This window comes from Egretta garzetta, unplaced genomic scaffold (assembly GCF_000687185.1).
Source record: "Egretta garzetta isolate BGI_Z169 unplaced genomic scaffold, ASM68718v1 scaffold113, whole genome shotgun sequence".
NCBI classification, from domain to species: domain Eukaryota; kingdom Metazoa; phylum Chordata; class Aves; order Pelecaniformes; family Ardeidae; genus Egretta; species Egretta garzetta.
The window spans coordinates 537,532-556,567 of NW_009259115.1; the positions used below are offsets into that span (position 1 = coordinate 537,532).

At 39.5% G+C, this 19,036-nt stretch overlaps 1 protein-coding gene across 1 annotated transcript in view; it reads left to right on the forward strand.

Annotated features, from left to right (window-relative positions):
- AGAP1 (ArfGAP with GTPase domain, ankyrin repeat and PH domain 1) overlaps nt 1-19,036 on the forward strand; it is a 234,923-nt gene that overhangs the window by 23,489 nt on the left and 192,398 nt on the right. The window contains exon 4 of the mRNA XM_035891073.1: nt 12,345-12,472. Within this exon, the coding sequence (XP_035746966.1) occupies nt 12,345-12,472 (128 nt within the window). The remainder of the gene's footprint in view (nt 1-12,344; nt 12,473-19,036) is intronic.

The following is a 19,036-nucleotide window of genomic DNA, read 5'->3' on the forward strand; positions in this document are numbered from 1 at the left end:
TGCTGGGTTTGACTAAACATATGCACTACGGCTTCTCTGCTGTGTGTTCTCTGCTATGTGAAGTTTGGTATTAAAAACACGGAAACAAAAGAGAACCAACTTCATAATGACAGAGCCAACTCTCTGGATTTTATTTCAAAGAGATACTAGCTGAAAATGAACTTTGAGTGTCACAAATTTGCCACAGAAATACCAGTGCAAAGTCTTGAGTATTCATTGGCTAAGTAGTTAATACCTAGATGTAACCCAGTGTAAGTGAGGCTGGATATTTAAATGCTATATAAAATTCGATAGTTTTCCACAAGAACAGTTAACCATTAGCAGAGCATCAGAAAGGTGACAACGTAGCTTGTGCTTGGACTGCCCTTAAGCTGCATTCTGGTTTTTATCCTGTCTTCCAGCCACATTGAAGTTGCAAGCCAAGTACAGAGATTGGCACCTGTCTGCTTTCTGCTGATGCAGGCTGGAAAGGGAGTTTATGTCAAAGGTCCGTGGACCATCTTGAGATGGAGTAAAGCCGTAGGCTGGGTCACCCATGCTTGCAGTGATCATTGACTCTAGACCGTGCTTTTCATCCTCTGTGAAGGGCATGCTAAACCCTGCCCTTGTGACATCCAAGCTTGTCTTGCTTGTAAACAAGCCAGTTTTAGGGCTGCTGCAATGCTTCAGAATGTGTAGATGTATAACTTACATTTGCGAGTTACGTTTTTCTCTCTGCCGCACGGGGCACATGGCTCTTGTTTTGGGACCAGATGTGCCATGTGTGCATGCAGTTCTGTGATCTCAAGGCACGGTTGCACCTCTGGATTCAGAGACTGAGCTATTACAAAACAATTTTATGTCATTTTGGCGGTTTTAAAAATTATACTGGATTAATCGAAGGCCTGGTTTTTTGGTAACAATGTAAACCTTTTCTCCACTGGAGAATTAATAGAACTGTCTGAATGAGGCACAAGTTCAGTTGAACTTGATTTAGTAAATGTGAATAAGTTCATTTCCATCCATAAGGATGGAAATGTCTGAGTCGCACTAACGTAACCAGAAGCTTTCTATCATTTTGTGTCCTTGTCTGTGTGCTATTAGTGAGCTTATTGGATGTGCCTAAATCTTTAGAAGGTAGAAATGTTGTCTATGAAAACTGTAATTTGATAGCATGCCCCTCAAAATAGGCTTTCCATGAAGCTGCTTCAAAATGTAAACGTGAAATTGCTTGCCAGCTGGTAAAATTCCTCAGCGTAGTACTATTGTTTGTTATCTAATACTATGTTTTGACATGATTAATAGGATTAATAATTATTCTTCTGTATTGACATAGAATTAAATAACATAAAATGATACTTTGAGAATTTTATTCTTAAAGGATAGTTAAAAACCCAATTATTTACAGGCATTTTATGGAACACATCAATTTGACATTATAGTTTAATGTGCTGTTTTCTGCTTGGGTTTTTTTTTCTTGTTTCAATTTTTTTTAACCTTTGTATTTGAAGTTGTACCTTTGTGTGTGAAATAGCAGGATTTATGACTTGATTCTGTCGTAGTGTAGACAGAATCAACAGAGTTTCATGATTTACTGATTAGGTAAATCCATGTGCAAAAGTATTTACCTGTGTGTCTGACACAGTGTTTGCCTTACAAATCCTCAAGCCATATGCTTCTACTTGCAACACAGTTAGAGTACTAAACAAAACAGAGGTTTATTTTTTAAATGTCTTTAGATGCCAGATGCCTTCCAGATTGTCTAGTGGATTTATTGGCATATGTGCTTACCTAATCTTGGGAGACAATGATTTGCATCAAAGTTGGGAATAAGTGATAATGCAGTGTTAATCATAGTTACCTGTGGAGGAAAAAAATATATTTGCATTGATTAGAGATATTTAATACTGAATCTTATTTGTAACTGTATTTTCATATCTGGTAAAACAAGAACAGTTGTTATTTCTGAGAGCCAGTCATTGAAATATGCATTTCAATGAAAGCATCACAAAAACCCCAAAGGTACCAGTAAGGTGTGGCTTTAAATTTGTTTTAAGGAAAGTTGTATTAAAATCTTTTAGAAACATTAACACTGAATTAGCCCATTGTAGCTGAACTTAATTATTAACTGTGGTGATTGTGAAACAGTATTTTTCAGTATATAATTCATGTGTTCATACATACATTTCCTATTAACTTGTATTATGAAACAGGCTATATATTTCTTGGAAACTGTCTGTATGTGAGGAGTTATAACATTGTTTTAGTAGGGTGAAAGAATCATTCATTCTAGTAATAAGATGTAACTTCGGCTCTTTTGAGGAGCCTGTGTAATATGTGTAATAAAACATCCAACTTCCCTTTGCAATGCACGTTATGTTCGGTGCATATGGTTCTTCTGTTGGTTAACTACAGCCAGGGTGAGCTTGTGCTTGCTTTGAAGAGCCTGTTCTGCTACAAGCAGGCTTGCTGCTGAGCAGCGCATTATCCCATCACTCCCAGAAGAATATAAACGGGTGTATCAAACAATTGTGTATAGCTTCAAGTTTTAACCATCCCACATTAGCGAAGGTGAAGACTAATACGGATAAGCAAAGTACATAGTATTACTTACCCTGCTTTGTTCATGTTTTGCAGAAGCTCCATTTCTAGCTTCATAGCTGTGTACTTGGCTGTCTTGGCAATTTTTTTCATTCCAAAATTAATACAAGTAGCCTTGACTTGTTCCATCCTGAAGGTAACTGTTTATTACAGTCAGCATGTAAATCCCTCAAGTAATAGTAATAATCACCCAATAGCTTCATTTCCAGCAAATTAACAGCCCTACAAGGTAATTGAGACATAAATGAAGATAAATTTGTTTTAATATAATGAAATAAAGGGGATTCAAGTAAGAATTGGATCCTATATTAAAACTTGTCTTCCTATTTTGGGAGCAACTTTGAAGCTCTCACTGGATTATTCTTAAATAAGCTTTTGTCTACATTATAGCTTTATATTAAAATAGATACCATAAGGAAGACAACGTGTTGATCAAACAAGGCAGTCATCTCTATAGGGGTATAGTATTCATTCACAGCTCGTGAAGGATTTTGCTTCTTATTAGAAACTTACTTGTGACAACACACATATATCAACACTTCTAAAATGTTAATTTATTTGCATTATTTTACCTTCCTGTTGTAGGAGTGATAGCTTCCCTCGAGCTTAGAAAAACTAAGCAGGTTTATTTAGTATTACCAAGTTAACAGATCTTTTAAAAGGTTTCGGAAAGCAGCATCCAGTGTTACTGTGGCTGCTAAAATCATGCAGAAATTCAGTATTTAACAATCAGAGAAGTGAGGGAAACGGAGAGTTACTGAGTGTCCAGAAATAAATCTCTGGAAGCTCAGAGCGTTCAGCGTTTCTTCTGTGTCCTGAGAATACAGGTACAGGCTGCAGGGAGAAATTACTCTGTCCTTGGCAGCCGTATGTGTTTGGGAAGGGAAGGAAGGAATATTTGCTGCTGGTGTGAATATTTTCATGGTGTGAAAATGTGGTGGAGATGCCTTTGTTCTTAGCCAACTATTTTAATAGCACACTATGTTTTGACTTGCCAGCTGAAACTGTTGCATTTGCTTCAGCATTGGAGTTGTTTAATACCACGTCTCCTGTAGTTTGTCTTTATTGAAATCCCTGTTTTAATTTTTTTACTTTTTTGAACGTGCAAAAACAGGTAGTTTGACATAGCAGAAATAGAATAACAGCAGTTAGAATGTATGCAGTAGTTTAAACATTCACCTGCCTACCTGATCCTCACCAGGGAAGAGGCATGTCTCATGTGAAATACCCTGCTTCCTTGGTAACCAGAGGGCTGGGTTGAGATGCTTTTCTTTCTAGATTGTGCGCGGTGCTTGAGAAATACAGGGAAATAATACAAGAGTGAAAGCTGTCTGGTTAATGGGACTACCCAGCACTTCAAAGCGTATTTTAGTCAAGCAGTAAAAATGCAGGTATTGTGTATGTATGTAATCAAATTGCTTTAAGAAGATTTGTTAACCAACCACTGTGTCCTGTAAAACTTACTAATGCTTTTGGTGCCTGGCGCTGTAGATTTTACTTTGTTTTTTGTCAGGTAGTTTGACTCTGCTCTTGCTGTGCAGGGTCAGAGGTGAGTACCTGTGCATTTCACTTTCCCACCCTTGTCAGTCATGCTGTAAAGTGAAATAGAGGTTATCCTGGCAAGTACCACCGTAGTCTGTTAGAGCATTAAGTGGATTTGTGTTCAGTGCGGAATAACAACTCATTTCTATGGATATGGCTTTCCAGCACTCTGTTTCTACGGGGAAAAACAGCCTAAGAGTTTTCTTGCTGTATGTGCTGCTTTAGCTGTGCTCGTACCGGCTGATTGTTGGACCACAGCTTAAACTGGGTCACTGAAAAGTTGGGTCAAAAAGTTCCTAAGCTGATTTTCCTGCTAGAACTGGTATCTCATGCAACTGTATACTGCATTGTGTGCCAGTTTTGTGTGTTTGCTTGCCTCGGTGTTACATATGACATGCTTGCACACAAGAGTAACATGTTAAATTGACTACTAATAATGTTACATGGAACAGATTAATCATTGTTGGTAAGAACTGAAAGGGGTAAGAATTCTGGGGATGAGACTTGGCGGTTTTTTTATATATTGACATTAAAGTAGAGGTCCCTTGGCAGAGACGTCCCCCTTAGCAGGAGGGGAAGGTGTACGTTTGTCATGGTACAGAGCAGTACTGTGATCACGCTGCTGTGCTGCATTTGGCCTCCTGAATCTTCTCTTGCCCTGGAAAAGTGAAGTCAGTCTACAAACCCAGCAAGAAGTTTCCCCTCAACACATTTGAGATTTTTTTTTTTTGGTTTTTTGTTGGTTGTTTGTTGTTGTTGTTGTTTTTTTTTTAAAGTGTGTAGCTGTTGAAAATGTTGAATTCGTATTGGCAACACATTTAGCACACATGCAAATACATACTGGCTTCCCCCCCGCCCCGAGAAAGCATGTAAAGAAATTGCTACATCCAAGCCCAAATGCTATGGAAGTCAAGTACTTGCTTCTGTATTGCAGGCTGGCATATGGTAAGCCAAGCTTTCCTTCTTGAAGGAGAAGTATAAAAGTTGTTTAGCCTAAAAAAAATGGATGGAATTTAAAATAACAGGTACAATGGCCTTAATAGTGGATACTTAAATTAATGTTTCCCATTCAAAAGCATTTGTGGTTAGTGCTTGCTCTTTTAGTTATTACTGCTTCGCCTGTAATATGTAATTGTGGAATAAATTTATTTTTATTGAACACTTACTTATTGTAAACATGCAATATTAAGCTAAAATGCAGCTGCTGGAAAAATGCAAGCTGCTATGTATCTTAACTTCCCACAATGTGTTTTCCTTAGGCAGGGCTTTGCACATGAAACAAGTGAACAGTCATCAGCAGGGCTATGAGCAGAAGTAACTTATTTTTGCTCATCTGATAAAATTTGATTTTGTTGGTGTATCAGTCACAGAAGTTAGGCTTCTTCCACTTTCCCTCTCCTTCTCCCTGCCAGGTTCTGTTGAGGTTACTGGGATTTTTTAGGAACCAGGACTTAGGCAGGAATTGACTAAGGTATATCTACTGATATTTGTGCCCTGATGTTCATGTTGTTAGCTGGAGATGTTAGCTGGAGATGCTAGCTGGGTTACTTTCTGCTGTATTAGTTTCCCTATTCTGTAGGAATTAGAGAAATAAAGCATGGTGACCGCTACTGATGCTGTAAAATACTTTTTAAAAGCAAGGATTAGTCCATGGAAGCGTTAGTTTATCAACAAGAATGAGGCAGTGACAAAAAAAGTTTCCAGTGTTGAACATGGAAAGAGCGTGTTCTCTCCTGTACATTGTTCAGACCAGCTTGCTGAGGCCCTTTTGCGGCTGTGTGTGCCGACACTGAGCTCTGCCCGAACAGCTGCAGCCTCAGGATGATGCATCTTCTGACAAAAGCAGGTACCAGCAGGGGAGGGAGCAAGTGACGAGCACATCAGCTCCAGAAGGGACACTGGCAGTGCAGGTCAAGCTGGATGATGGAGTTCCCGGATGTCCCCAGGCTTGATGTTCCAAAATGGAGGGTTGCAAATTTTGTGATGTTTCTGAAGCTCTTTTCCTCCCCTGCAATTTTAAGCACTAAGCAAATATTTTGACCTTGTGATCACGTAAAATGCATTCTTCACAGGTTTTGAGAGTCAGACGTCTTATGTCAGCCTTGTGATGAAACACTAATTTTCTCACACTTAAATATCACCGCAGCCTTTGACCATACAGTGAGAGCATGCCCTTTTCAAAGAGGCAGTATGGTACATATATTGTTTAGCCTTCCTTATAAGTCATCATTTTATCAAGCATCTTGTTTAGCACCAGTTGCAGCAAGGTTAGTATTCTGTACTTTTTGTAGGCAGAGATATCTCAGTGGTCTATAAAAGCAGTCAAATTGGTCAGTGTCATGAAGGTTACTCCAACCCACAAGTTTGCAAAAAGAAATAAAATTTGTTGTAGAATTTCAAAAAGCCAACATTCGTTTTCAGAGGTCCGGCTGTTCCTGTTAGCAAGAGCATTTGGGTTTCATTTAAAACTCAATTTTTCACCTTTTACAAATAGCTAATGGGTGATACGAATTGAACAGAGACTTTCTGTAAAGGTACAATGTTGGTGGTTGTTCAAAGTCATTGTGGGGGGACGCGGACAGGACACGTTGTTTTAATATGAAGGGTAATCTTTGTGTAAACTTTTAGATTATATTTTCCCCCCAGCAGTTAGAATATATATTTACGAGTGTTTGTTCCTTCTGTTGCTTTTCAGTCAGCCGTGAGCATTCCAACTTCAGCTGAAAGCTATTTTCTGTCAGTAAGCTGAAGAAAGTTTACTGCACAATTCTTGGATTGCCATCTTTTGCACAAAGTGGCAGGTTTTAACTGAACCTGGTGTTTTCTCAGACAAACAGCAGAAATAAATAGTCAAATAAATTTTGATTTAAGTTAGTGGTAATTCAAGAAGACTGTTTGCATCTCCTAAATACGCAATACTCTTGTACCAGTGATAAATGGGAAGAGAATGTTACAGGTATTGTATGCCTGGAGTCTTCCCTTTTATTTCAAGTGTTCTGTGGTAAAAAGCAATGTAAAGGGCGCAGCAGTGACTATTCACTGCCTTTTGGGAAAGAGAGCAATGATCAGATTGTTGATACCTCTGGACATTTTCCAGGACCCGTCTTAAAACCGGGGAGTGATCGGGTCTCAGGCTAGACGAGGTTTCCCTAAACGCATCTATTGTATGATGCAGTGGTACTTTTGTGTTTTCAGTTTTTAGAGGTGTGGAACTAGATGAGACAGTCTTACCTTGTGTCTTGAACTTCTTGTAAGGAGTATTTTCCCCCAGGTCTCTGTCTGCCTTTCCTTACACTTGAATGAAGCTGTGCTAATGAGATTTTAGAGACCCGGCTGCCCCCGCCAAAGCAGCCTCACACTGCACAAGAAGTTGACATGTGAACAGCCCTTTGAACCAAGGAAAGACAACTCTGTCAGAGCAGTTACTCTGGCAACAGTATTTCTAATGGTGATTAGCTCCGAAATGGAGCACAAAGAGGAGTTGGTTCATTATGGAGGCGCAGCTCTGGGTTTCGGGGAGAGGAGGTGACCTGCTCTTCCTCCTGCGAGTGAATTTAGTCCTCTGGTAGTTAGCCTCACGCCTTGAGAGCAGAATAGGAGAGCTTTGTTTAGCGGAAATTAGTGTACAGGTAACTTTTTTCTATGTGCAAATGGAAACGGTGGTGGTTTGCAATGCAGATCTCCTGAGCTGGAGTGCGGAAACCTTGCTTTACAGCTCGGAGGCTGCTAGACCACTGAGCTTTCCTGCTCAGTGGTATGATCCTTCCGATTAAACGATCCGGGCGAGAAGTTAGCAGGAGCTGCTTACGAATGAGTAGTTTGACTAACAAAAAGTAGTGTTTGAGATGAAAGTGGCAGGGGGTGGGAAGGTTAATTTTGTTTTGGTGAGCTATGTCAGGCATGGAAGAAGAGGCATTCAAGTCAAGAGCTTTCTCTCCAAACTTGGACATTTTATTCATCTTGCAGACCAGGAATTTCACATGCTTTTAATTAACAAGGCCTTAAAGCAAAATATAACTTCTAGTCATTCTGGCTTGTGAAATTGTTTAAAAGTACAAGAAATAAGCATCAGCCTTCCTCAAAGACCTAATATTTACTAAATAACAATTCTCCTGGTTTACAGCTCTAAATATCTTTGTCATGTCCCTGTTTATTTGCAGAAGAGTTCTTGACTTTGCAAATAAATTTTGTTTAGCTTTTCATACTACAGATAGGTGGATTACAATAAAAATACCTCAGAAATTGATAGCTTAATTGAATATATAAAAGTAGAGAGGAATGCAATTGATATTTCAAAATAGTTGAAAAGCCTGTCACTATCTTGGTTATTTTTGATTTCTGCCACGCGAATTAAGTCAGTATTCATCTGTTTTAGAAACATGTCTGGGCAAGTGTATTTACATTAAATTCAGAAGCACTGAATCATCTTTGGGATGAGATGGAACCAGAAAGCTCTGGAGCAAAAATATTTCTGCTTTCTTGCATTCTCTACTCACTTTATAGAAAAATGTTTGTTTTAATTGTATAGCTTCCTCTGGACTGACATTTCAATTATAGGCGCTTCAATATTAATCTGAAGATTTTGACTCTGAGTAGCCTTAAATTGGTTAATGAAGTACAACTAGTTGGCTTTCATTAACAGCAAAAAGATGTTTACATATGGCCACAGCTTGCATCAGGCATTCCCGAAGAGCAGTATTTACTGCTATGCGTTTTTCAGTAGAGGTTCCGCCTCGCCGCTGAGCTGCCTGAACTGTGGCGGTGATGGTACTGCCTTTGGGGGGGGGAAGTAATATTTTGCATATATTTTGATACACTCTGACAAAGTTGCTCATAAATCCGGTGTGAGCTTGTATATAGTTGTAGTTGTGGAAACAAAATATGTTGGTTTAAGGATTTTTTTTCTTACCACTGTGAAGCAGCTAACGAGCGATCACTTGGAGTCTTAACAAAGATGTAATAACAGAAATGTGGTTTGGCCTGAACAAGCAATATAGCGTGGCTGTTCTCTGGATCTGGCGTTAGTTCTTATAATTATGGTGTATTTTGCTCTTGCTACACAACCATTTAACTGTGTTTTTTTCCTCCCTAACTACTGTGTCTGAAGATGTCAGCAGCAGGAGTTAGCAGATCTGTGGGGTTTTCAGTGCCAGCCATTTTAAGTTTTGTGTATTTCAGGGCTTTCTTCTCTGGCATAGAAGATGTAGAAAATGTGAATTTGCAGCAGCACTGCTGAGGAGATATGTGCCTAACCCCTTTTATTGACTTCTGATGGGCAAGATTTAAGTTTCATCTCTTCTCTCAAGGTAGCTTTAGAAAGAGCACAGTAGGTCTTTTGACAGTCCAGCGATTGCCCCACAGATGATCAGTCACGTCTTTCATATGTTGCAAACTTTGAAGGGTCAGGGTACTCCTTTAGGTACTTCTGAAGCTTGTATCACCATCATATCCAAGGGCAAGTAGCCCTGAGCACTTGAATATTGAATGCAACCTAATTATGGAGTGACAGCTACACGACTTCAGTGAAAGAAGCAAAAACTGTTTGGTGTCTCAAAGGAGAGCGGGTTGCCTAATGAAGAGAGGGGAGAGGCAGGAGGAATCGTGCTCTGGCGGGGGATATTAGACATGTTGCCGAAATGGAGGGGGAATTGGGAAGGTTTGGCAGCTCAGAAGGGGATTTCCATTAGGGGGCACATCATTTTTCTAACGGAGGGAAGAGCTAAGAAATTTGAGGCGAAGAATGGTCTATTCTAGAATTCGTAGCATGGTTTTAAGTAGGTAACATTATATCTTCCACTGCAATTTTACCTTTTTTACGGTGCACAGGATAAGCTACGCTTTATGCTGCTCTGTGTAAGGTTTAGTTTCCAACTGCTTTGTGGATTACTCTTCATGTTTCTAGAGTAACAATTTGTGCTTTTTTTGCTTTTTATTTATTTTTTTAGTGACTGCTTTTGTAGTACTTAGCTAGTGTTTAGGTTGTGTGCTTGAATAGGTGAGTTCAGGCTGTCTTGGTTTTTGGGTTTTTTTTCCTTGTGCCTTCCTAGAGTGATAATTTGGCAAGACTGCATTACGCATGTTAATGCAATGCTACAAACACACCTGTATTCAGACTGAAGGAAAGAGGTAAATATTTTCCTTGACTAATTACCTCTCCCATGTGTGAGTGGAAGCTTTTGCTGAGAAGGTAATTTTCATTCATGTGTGGTTTTAATTCAGTTTTGGTCTTAATTTAGGTCTTTACCACATTTGATGAAGACAAATCCATGTGCATATGTTAAAATCTGACCTTCGGTTTGCTCTCTGCATTCACTAATGTGTTTTAAAATATTTTAATATATGGCTTTCCAGGCTCCAGATCAATAAACCAATGGGTCTGAAATGACAGAGTGCTACGATATTCCTCTGTAATTTAAACATGATTAGCTGATGAAGGTTATGATCAATATGCCAGGGGAAGATAAATTAATTGATATCATCCTTTCAGGATGATAAGAGGCCTATTGGAGGTGGGATGTAACTAATGAAGCTGCTTCTTCGTATATATGAGCCATTTTTTATACAACGTATTCTCACTAAATCATGGTTATGCCATCATTCATTTACATGAAAAACATAAGCCATGGACCAGTTTGTTATTAAAATTGCATTCATTTGAGATGAAATTGTATGCTTACACTGCTAAACAATATCTCTGCCTGTGTTATAACGTACTGAGCAAAAATAATCTTGGAATTTACATAAATACCTTTTTATACTTTCTGAACAAACCAGATTGAATGCTGTTAGTTTAATTACAAGTTTCTGTGTGACTTTTTAAGTAGAAGCCAATAATTGTTGAAGTTCTGCCTCACTGACCCATTTTGGTGGAGATGAGGAAAGTGACTACAGACTCCTTTGCACAAGTTTCATAAAGTGCTTCACTTCATGAAGATTGCTGCAGGCAGGGAAGTTAAATTTAGTTAGTAGTATTTTTGATTAGCTGTTATACTAGTCTCTGTTTCTGAAGACTGAAATTTTGTTTACTTTTTAATTCATGACCCAAAAAGTAGGTAATGAATGTAGTGTAAATGATTTAATTTTAAGTATTTGTGACCTAAAAAGAGCTTTTTCCAAAGGCCTTAGCTGAATAGTGGAATGAACTGAAATTCCAGTGTAGTGCAGAATGAATTTCTGAAATAGTTTGACTTTTTAAAATTGAAAAATTGTAGGAGGGGTACAGAAGTAGCTGCATTTCATTTCAGCTCTGTTTCCATTTTTTAGTATGAGTCTGCTGAGCTGGACATAGAGATGTTAATGACTGATCCCTGTATCTGTTTGATAAGTGCTGCTTTTCTTTACATGTTGAAGATAATTTCTTAATAAATTGCAAAATAAATTTGGCATTTTTCCAGCTGTGCTAGTGCTACTAAGTAATAAAGCTAGAACTAGATGATGATACAGCTTCTTTCCATAATGAATTTGAATGGGATGGGATGTGTGGCACCACTGATCCAGGTATTTTACGTCAGGGACCCTTTATCAGTTTTATTATTCCGATTATCATTTGTCTCAAATGCTTTAAACTTGTGGTTTCCGAAACTGATTGCCCTGATGTGGTGGCCAGTAATTAAGAAAAGCCCACCTTATTCCTCAGCAGGGGGAGTACACGCCTTCATGTAAACTAGACCTGCTTGGACTGGGCGCGATAGCTTTCCTAATGAACTTTCACTCTCGGATGTAGGACATCTTCCAGGATCATGCTAGTAAATAGCACTGAGATGCACTTGAACTTGTTTGTTAGTCAAGTGTTGCTCATACTTATCTTCTGTCTGCAAGGAGAATAGCCCAAAGAATGGAAAATGTGTACTACCATAAGCTTTGTCGGTGTGATACCATAAGCGTATAGTGAACTTGTAGTAGCATTCCTGGTATTGCTTTTTGTAACTTGCACACCTGCCTTTTCCCCTTCTGCTTGCATGTTACTGGTTCTCTGGTGCTCACCTGGTGGAGTGAGAGTTCTGGGGCAATTTCATCCAGGAGGGGAACAGAGATGGAGTGTCACCTGGAGCATATAATGTGGAACATCAGCATCTGTCTCCTTAATTGGATGAATTACTATATATTTTTGGAGCAAGACTTGGCAATGGAAAACCTTGTTTTGTGCCTTCTGCATACTTTTGATATACCGTATTTTATTGTGTACTATAGCTTACCTGCCTGTGTGTTTTATTTTCCTTTAGTTGCTCAGAAGATTGTTGCAACAAGGAAGAAACAGCAACTCTCAATTGGACCCTGCAAATCTCTACCAAACTCTCCAAGCCACTCATCCGTGTGTTCTGCCCAGGTTTCTGCTGTACATATCAGCCAGGTACAGACTATAATGAATGCTTGCTTGAAAAAGGAACTGATAGGCTGTTTTCATCTAATGTACTTAATGCCAGTGCTCTTTTTGCTGCTTGATAGGTAGATGGTGTTTTTTTGAAAGGTGTCAGTGATCTGTAGTTTGAAGCAATATTTTTTTTTGATTGGCTTGACTTTGTTTTAAGAAACTACTGTAGTAAAATAATTTGGTTTTAAAGCCATCTTTGATCGTACTGATTTATGCCCAGCAGCCTGCTGTTCTGAGTAGATCAATTGTTATGATAGCAGGATCTGCTGTACTGTGTTTTAAAATTACCTCACTGTGGTTTTGGTTATTGTTCTCATTCAGTTGTGTGCTGAGCGATAATAGCTGGTGTATCTCAGGGGTTAGCGTGCTAGAATTCTGCATTTGTGAGCACTGTGTACAGTTGTAATTGCCTGTCTCTGTTTATGCTCAATTGAAATTATTCCCCTTTACTGCCATAGCATTATATGTTGCTATTGGCTTGTAGATGCTATGTGTAGAAACAAAACAAAATGCTACGTTAATGTATGGCAGGGAAGTCTGGTGGCCTTGATGGTATTTTTGGAAACGTATGATTAATATCAAAATTTTATTACTTGTACAATTTTTACCCACATACGTTAATATACTCTCCTGTATTTCCCTTGTGATATCCTCCTCAGTATCTTTGTTTTCTAGTGTCAAGTGATAATCTCTATGTACATTCACAGTTAGGATGTATATAAGCTCTATCATTCAGATGCAAGACCTTTGCAGCCAGACAGATTGTGTTCCCGCTGTGCTCTATCACTCTTGGCAGATGGATGCATAGGGCCGTCATTTTGATCCGTACAGTCTGTGGCCAGAGCTGTGGCCTGGTTTCCTGATTGCCCCTATAGCACTCTGAAATGGCTGATACCCACCAACTCTCCTAGCCTGTTTTTCAGTCTAAACTCAGTAACGTGCCAATAATGTCTTCCAAGGTTTTCTTGCAGTCTTGAGCCACCCATGTGAGGTTTTGTTTTATCTATGGACCTTTGTTCCACACTGAGAGTGTCTGCTTTTTGGCAGAAAGCAGTATAGTGAAGAATTGTTTTGTCTTCAGGGAAAAGGTTTTGTTGCCTCTTCCAAGCAGTAGAGTAAAGAAGTGTTCTCTTTGGGGGGAAAAGGTTTTGCTGTCTTTCCCCCCCAACTCCACCCCTTAATTTGACATGTTACTGTCTTTTGAAAGCTCTCTGTTTAGATTTATACCACAGGATGAAGGCTCTGGTTCTTCTGTGGTCATAGTGACTGGCCTCCTGTGCCCTAGTGGAAGCTTCCACCATTGGGTTAACTCTAAAGATGCAGATACTTGTTTGGTCTTAGAGTTGTTTGCTGTGAAATAGTCTGCCTGAGCTAAGTCCAGGTACCAGCCTCAGACTACGACTCTCACTTCTGCTGATTATGACAAAAGAAAACACTGAAGTTCAGACCCCCCTTTGTAAAGCAGGTGCTAAGGTGCATGACTCTTCTGAAGAACCCTGGCACCTTCTGGTGAAGTACAAGTTCCTCATATGGAAGAGATTCTCCCTCCTTGTCATATGTGACATTGACCAAGTTTCCTCAGCCACCCTCGCTCTGACCAGTTCATTGCCACGAGTGCTTGGAACTAACCCTCTATGTGAAGTGCTTTTCTTCCAAACAGTTTCCTCTGGTTGTGGATGTTCATACCTTTAAACCGAGAGGAATTATGCTGCCTGTAGGGGCTGACACACGTCCTGTTCAGTGGTGAAGGAGGAAATGTGCTGGCACAGAAATGTAGAGAACAAATGGCACCATTTCCAGTACTAACCTTACTCTTGGATCCAAGAATGGCCTAGTTTACTCAGTCTGCTGATGACTATATAGTTTTTCTAAAAAGGATTTATGATGCTTTGTACAACCCACTCTTAGCAAGCTGCATCTCTGTGTTCTGCATTGCCTTAAAGCAGTTGTGGTCACCCTTCTTGTTAATGAAGCTTGTTTGATGAAAAACATCAAATATCGAGGTTCTCACCAGTGTCCTACCCAAGTCTAGTTTGGAAGGCAACAGCAAATACCAAATTCTAGGCAAGTACTTCACCTATGCAGCAAACTTCTTGCCAGTGATAAGGACTTTGGGAAAATCAAGACAAGGTAGCTTTTGTGATAAGGATCCTACAATCTGTTTCAATAAAAATAAAATAATGTTTTTTAATGCCTATACCAGCTGGCATAATTGTATAATGGAGCAATTGCAACACCAGTCAAAGATGTCTGTCTTCTGAGACTGATGTCATGCCTAAAAGTATAGACCATAAATCTGTTTCATGTCTTCTCGCCTTTGTGCTACACTTAAAGGAAGTACGACCTTGTTTAATGAAAGGAAGCTGAATCCTTACCCTAGACTTAAAAGAATTTTGCAACTACAATTCTAGGTTTAAGATGATCTGGGGGAAGATTTACCATCTCTGATCTTGGCTGGAAGACTGGCTGGTGTCTTGCCCTTTAGAACATCTCTTTTGACGTAATGATGTTTCACTGAAGATTTCCTCCATGAATCAAAAATGTTATCTTTACAGTGCCCTGCCACTTGCATTCTCCACAGGAGTTGAAGGCCTTCAGAAGCTGTGGTTACACAGATCACTTCAGATAGAGTGAGATATTGTTCCTTCTCTGGTTGGATCACTCTGGTGATCTAACTCCTGCGAACTCTCCAGATGACTCTGCAGTCAAGAGCTTAGGCTTTAGAGAAAGGGGGGGGGAAAGAAGTGTCACCTTACCCAGTCTAGTCCTTAGCATACCTTGGGGGAAATTCTAATGCTTAATACCAACAAGGGCTTCTGCCCCAAGTAGTTTGTTTTCAAACGTTGAAAGACTTTGGGTGTTTAGATGCATATCTATATTCATGTCCAGCAGTCCTAGGTGGTGAACACCTAGGTAATGTCCCCTTCCAGAAAATGCTCTTAGGTATGTCTACACTCATGCACTTATGTATTTCCAGAGACCTGTTTCATAGGATGAAATGCTTGCTACCCCAATGGCAAAATCCACTTGTGTTTGCAGTAGGTGCTGCTTCTGTTTTCCTCCTAAACTTTTTGTTTATAATGCATGTATGTCAGTCATGGTGAGTTTTACTTCAAAACCTTTGATTGCCAGAGTCAATAACCCTTGGTGCAAGTACTTCACATACATATGTTGGCTTTCAGGGCAGCACAGAATGCATGCAAAGAATTTTATTCTCTAATTCAAGGATATCATTCATGATTTGTGATGGACAGAACTATTACATACTCTGTCAACAAAAAGGATGGTGCAATATTGCTTGTATTCTGCTAGGAAACAATTAACCTGTCTGATGCATTGAGAAATACTTCAGCCAGCAGCTCACCTGGTTTTTCTGAACACTTCAAGCGGCAGACTGAGTTGTTTTGAGAAGTGGTGTTTAGTGTATTGAAGGCCTCTTACTACCCACAGGACATCCTGGGATAGGTCTTTTTACTTGGGCCAACAACTGGGGGGGACTACAGACCAATCACTTCTATACCTAGTGTCCTCCCCATCTCTGTCCCCACCTTTCATTCCCTCCACCCCCTGCCCTTTGCCAGTCTTTTAGGCATAACATGCTTGTAGACCATGCTAAATCTTACTTCAAAATAATGAGTTCACCTTGCATCACAAAACCACATAGGCATTCCTATTTCCTAAACTCATTCCCGTGCTGAAGAAGTTGCTTATCCTTTACACCTGACGTATCAGGAAGACATTTTTAAGATACTAACTTACAAGAATAGTGCCAATATGCAGCAGTTTCAAAGGGATCTTCTCTCTGCCCAGACCTTGAAAGTGGACATCATCTTGTTCCAAAAACCATGAGGCTGCTCAGGTGGGCGCCACCTTTGGTCTTCAGTGCATTCCACCTGAGCTCAAGATGCATCAGAAATCTGTGTGAAGTAGCCCTGTACTGGATAGCCTGTTGAGTAATTTACCTGGAGCTGTGCATATTCTTAAGTTAACACTTGTAAAAACATTTGAAAATCCCATGGCATGACACCTGTAGTTGCTGTCTGTGTGAAGGACTCTGGGCCCCACTTCAGACAAGCTAATGATGCGGAGATTCCAGCTAGGAGACCCCAGCAGTGTGAGTTTACTAGTGGACTACAGTTTTGAAGGTAAAAATGAAAAGACTGTTTACTAGTGACTGTAATTCCATGAAATCTGTAGTCTGTGTGTATTTTCACAATTGCTGTCTTCCCTGGAATTCAGCTGTTTATGTTCTGCTGTGAGAGGGGATTGAAATGGCACCCTGTTTGCATGCCTGCCTGTACTACACGTATTCTGCCGTGACAGAGAGGGGCCTTAGAGCATGGAAGGTGTGATGTCTGAATTTAAAAATATTGCCTGAGTGAGTAGTGAGTGCTACCGTGTAACGTCGCCTGCAAAATCATTATATGTGTGGACTGCAGTGCAAAGAAATGTGTTTAGTCACTGTCCTAGGAGATTTGCATTATACCTGAGAGAGATATGGAGCTTAACATACATTTTACTAAACTGCAGCTCAGGTATGGCTAGCATACAAGCTTGCTCCCTGCTACCTGCTGAAAATCCATAAAGATGCATTATTTATGCTTGCACTATGCCTCCATAAAGCTTTTACTACAACATGATTGTCTGAAGATGTAAATTAAACTATTAAAAGCAAAATGCAGTCAGCTTAATCATCCATTATTTTACTGTATATGAGACCTGATTATGGATAAGCACTAAATAGTAAGGTACAATTATCTTATTTATAGTGGGGGTCATTTAGGATGAAATATTCTGTTTAATATTTTCAGTGCTTGAGTAAAGAAGAGACTACACTGCTTAACTAGCTTTTCCTTCTGCTTTTTCATGTAATTGCAAAACAAAAACTTGAAAGAGAAGTGAAAACAATATTTAATACTATTGCAACATACATCACAATCCTTCCGTTTTTACAGGGTTATTTCTAAGTAATCTCTAACAGTTCTTTAAAATAAGCATTATATATGTGTATATGGTCTCCTTTGTTCATGTGTGTAGTTTCACACACAGTGCACATGTACAGGGAAGTGCATTCTCTCAGACTCAGATGTTAAAACTTGGTGCATCTGTCCGTGTACTTTTTCCTCCTTTCTTTACCTTCACAGGACTGCAGTCGTGTTCCTGTGATAGTTTTTATGTCCATCGTTACCTTTTCCTTTCTAAGGTCTCTTAAACTTCAGAGTCAGACTTGATCTTTCATGTTTTCCAGTTTGTAACGCAATTACTGCCAATGTAGTATTGAAGCTTATTGTCACATTTGGTTAATTAAATGTTATTAGTAATTTAATTGAGATTACTTTTTTTGGATGTGCCAACTTTGTCTTCAGAAGTTGTCTTCAGATTCTCTTGGTGCTTTTTGTTCTGGCTGACAGGACAGATCTGCTCTTTCCTCTACCTTGCTGTTACAATGAGAAAAGGCAAAAGTTCCTGAGATGGACAAGTTCTAATATGTCCTAAAGGATGAGGATCAACTGCTAAATACAGGAAAATAATACAATTATTACAAGACAACTTGGTGTAACTGTGGAGAGCTAGACTTACTGAAATCTCTGGAGTCATTTATCTGGATCTAGGTTTGAAGTCTGTGTCAAATGTTTATTCTATGGCAGCATATTCAAAGCTTTCTGGCTTTTGCTGAGGCAAGGACTAAACAGTTTCCTCCTTGATCTGTCTTCACATGTGTGGCTGTATATCAGCAAAATCCCCTGAGTAAATTGGACTCCCAGCTATAGTGTTTTCAGATGAAAGACTGAGATAATGTGACTTTCAGAAGAGAAATTGTGCGCAAGTGGGCAAAGAAAAATGTGGCCCCAATAAAGAATTTTCCATGAGGCTTCTGTGTTTCTACAGAAATATACTTTTCCCTGCTTTCCCTAGGAACAGAAGGTGCAGGCACCAAATGCATTCTGTCATAGGGTATGTAATTGGTGCTTTTGATCAAGGCTTGCTTTACTCCAACAGTTCCCCAGTTCCCTGAAGCTCTGGCAATCTCTTGCCTGTTTCAGCAGTAGGACCTGCTGCCCTCCATTTTCTTCTCAAGCAGCGGTTAGAGATGATTTTTCTGGAGGGCATCCTGGTGTATCTAGGGAGCAGAAAAAAACATTGATTCTGTTTGTATTGGGTTACTTGTCAAGAAGAAAAATTTCAGCTTTATTTTTCCTATGCTCTCATTCAGTGGTTTGGCCTGACAGTTGTACTATGTAAGCTTCACGAACCATTTGGCAATACCAGAAAGTTTATATAAGATATAAGGCGAATATTTTGCCACCTTTGTATAATGGGCCAGTCAGGGACATGCCCCTTGCAAATAGGAGGTTAAGTCCAACCTTTTCTTAATGCAGGTCACTGCTGAGCTCCTATCTCGCCAGTTTGTTTACTAAGGAAACCTGAAATACATAAAAGCTTTGAAAGCATGGGATTTGACTAGATAAAATTCTTTTTCTGTACAGAACTGTGGACATTGTACACAAAGTTTGGTTTGGGGTTTTTTTTTTTTCCTTTATG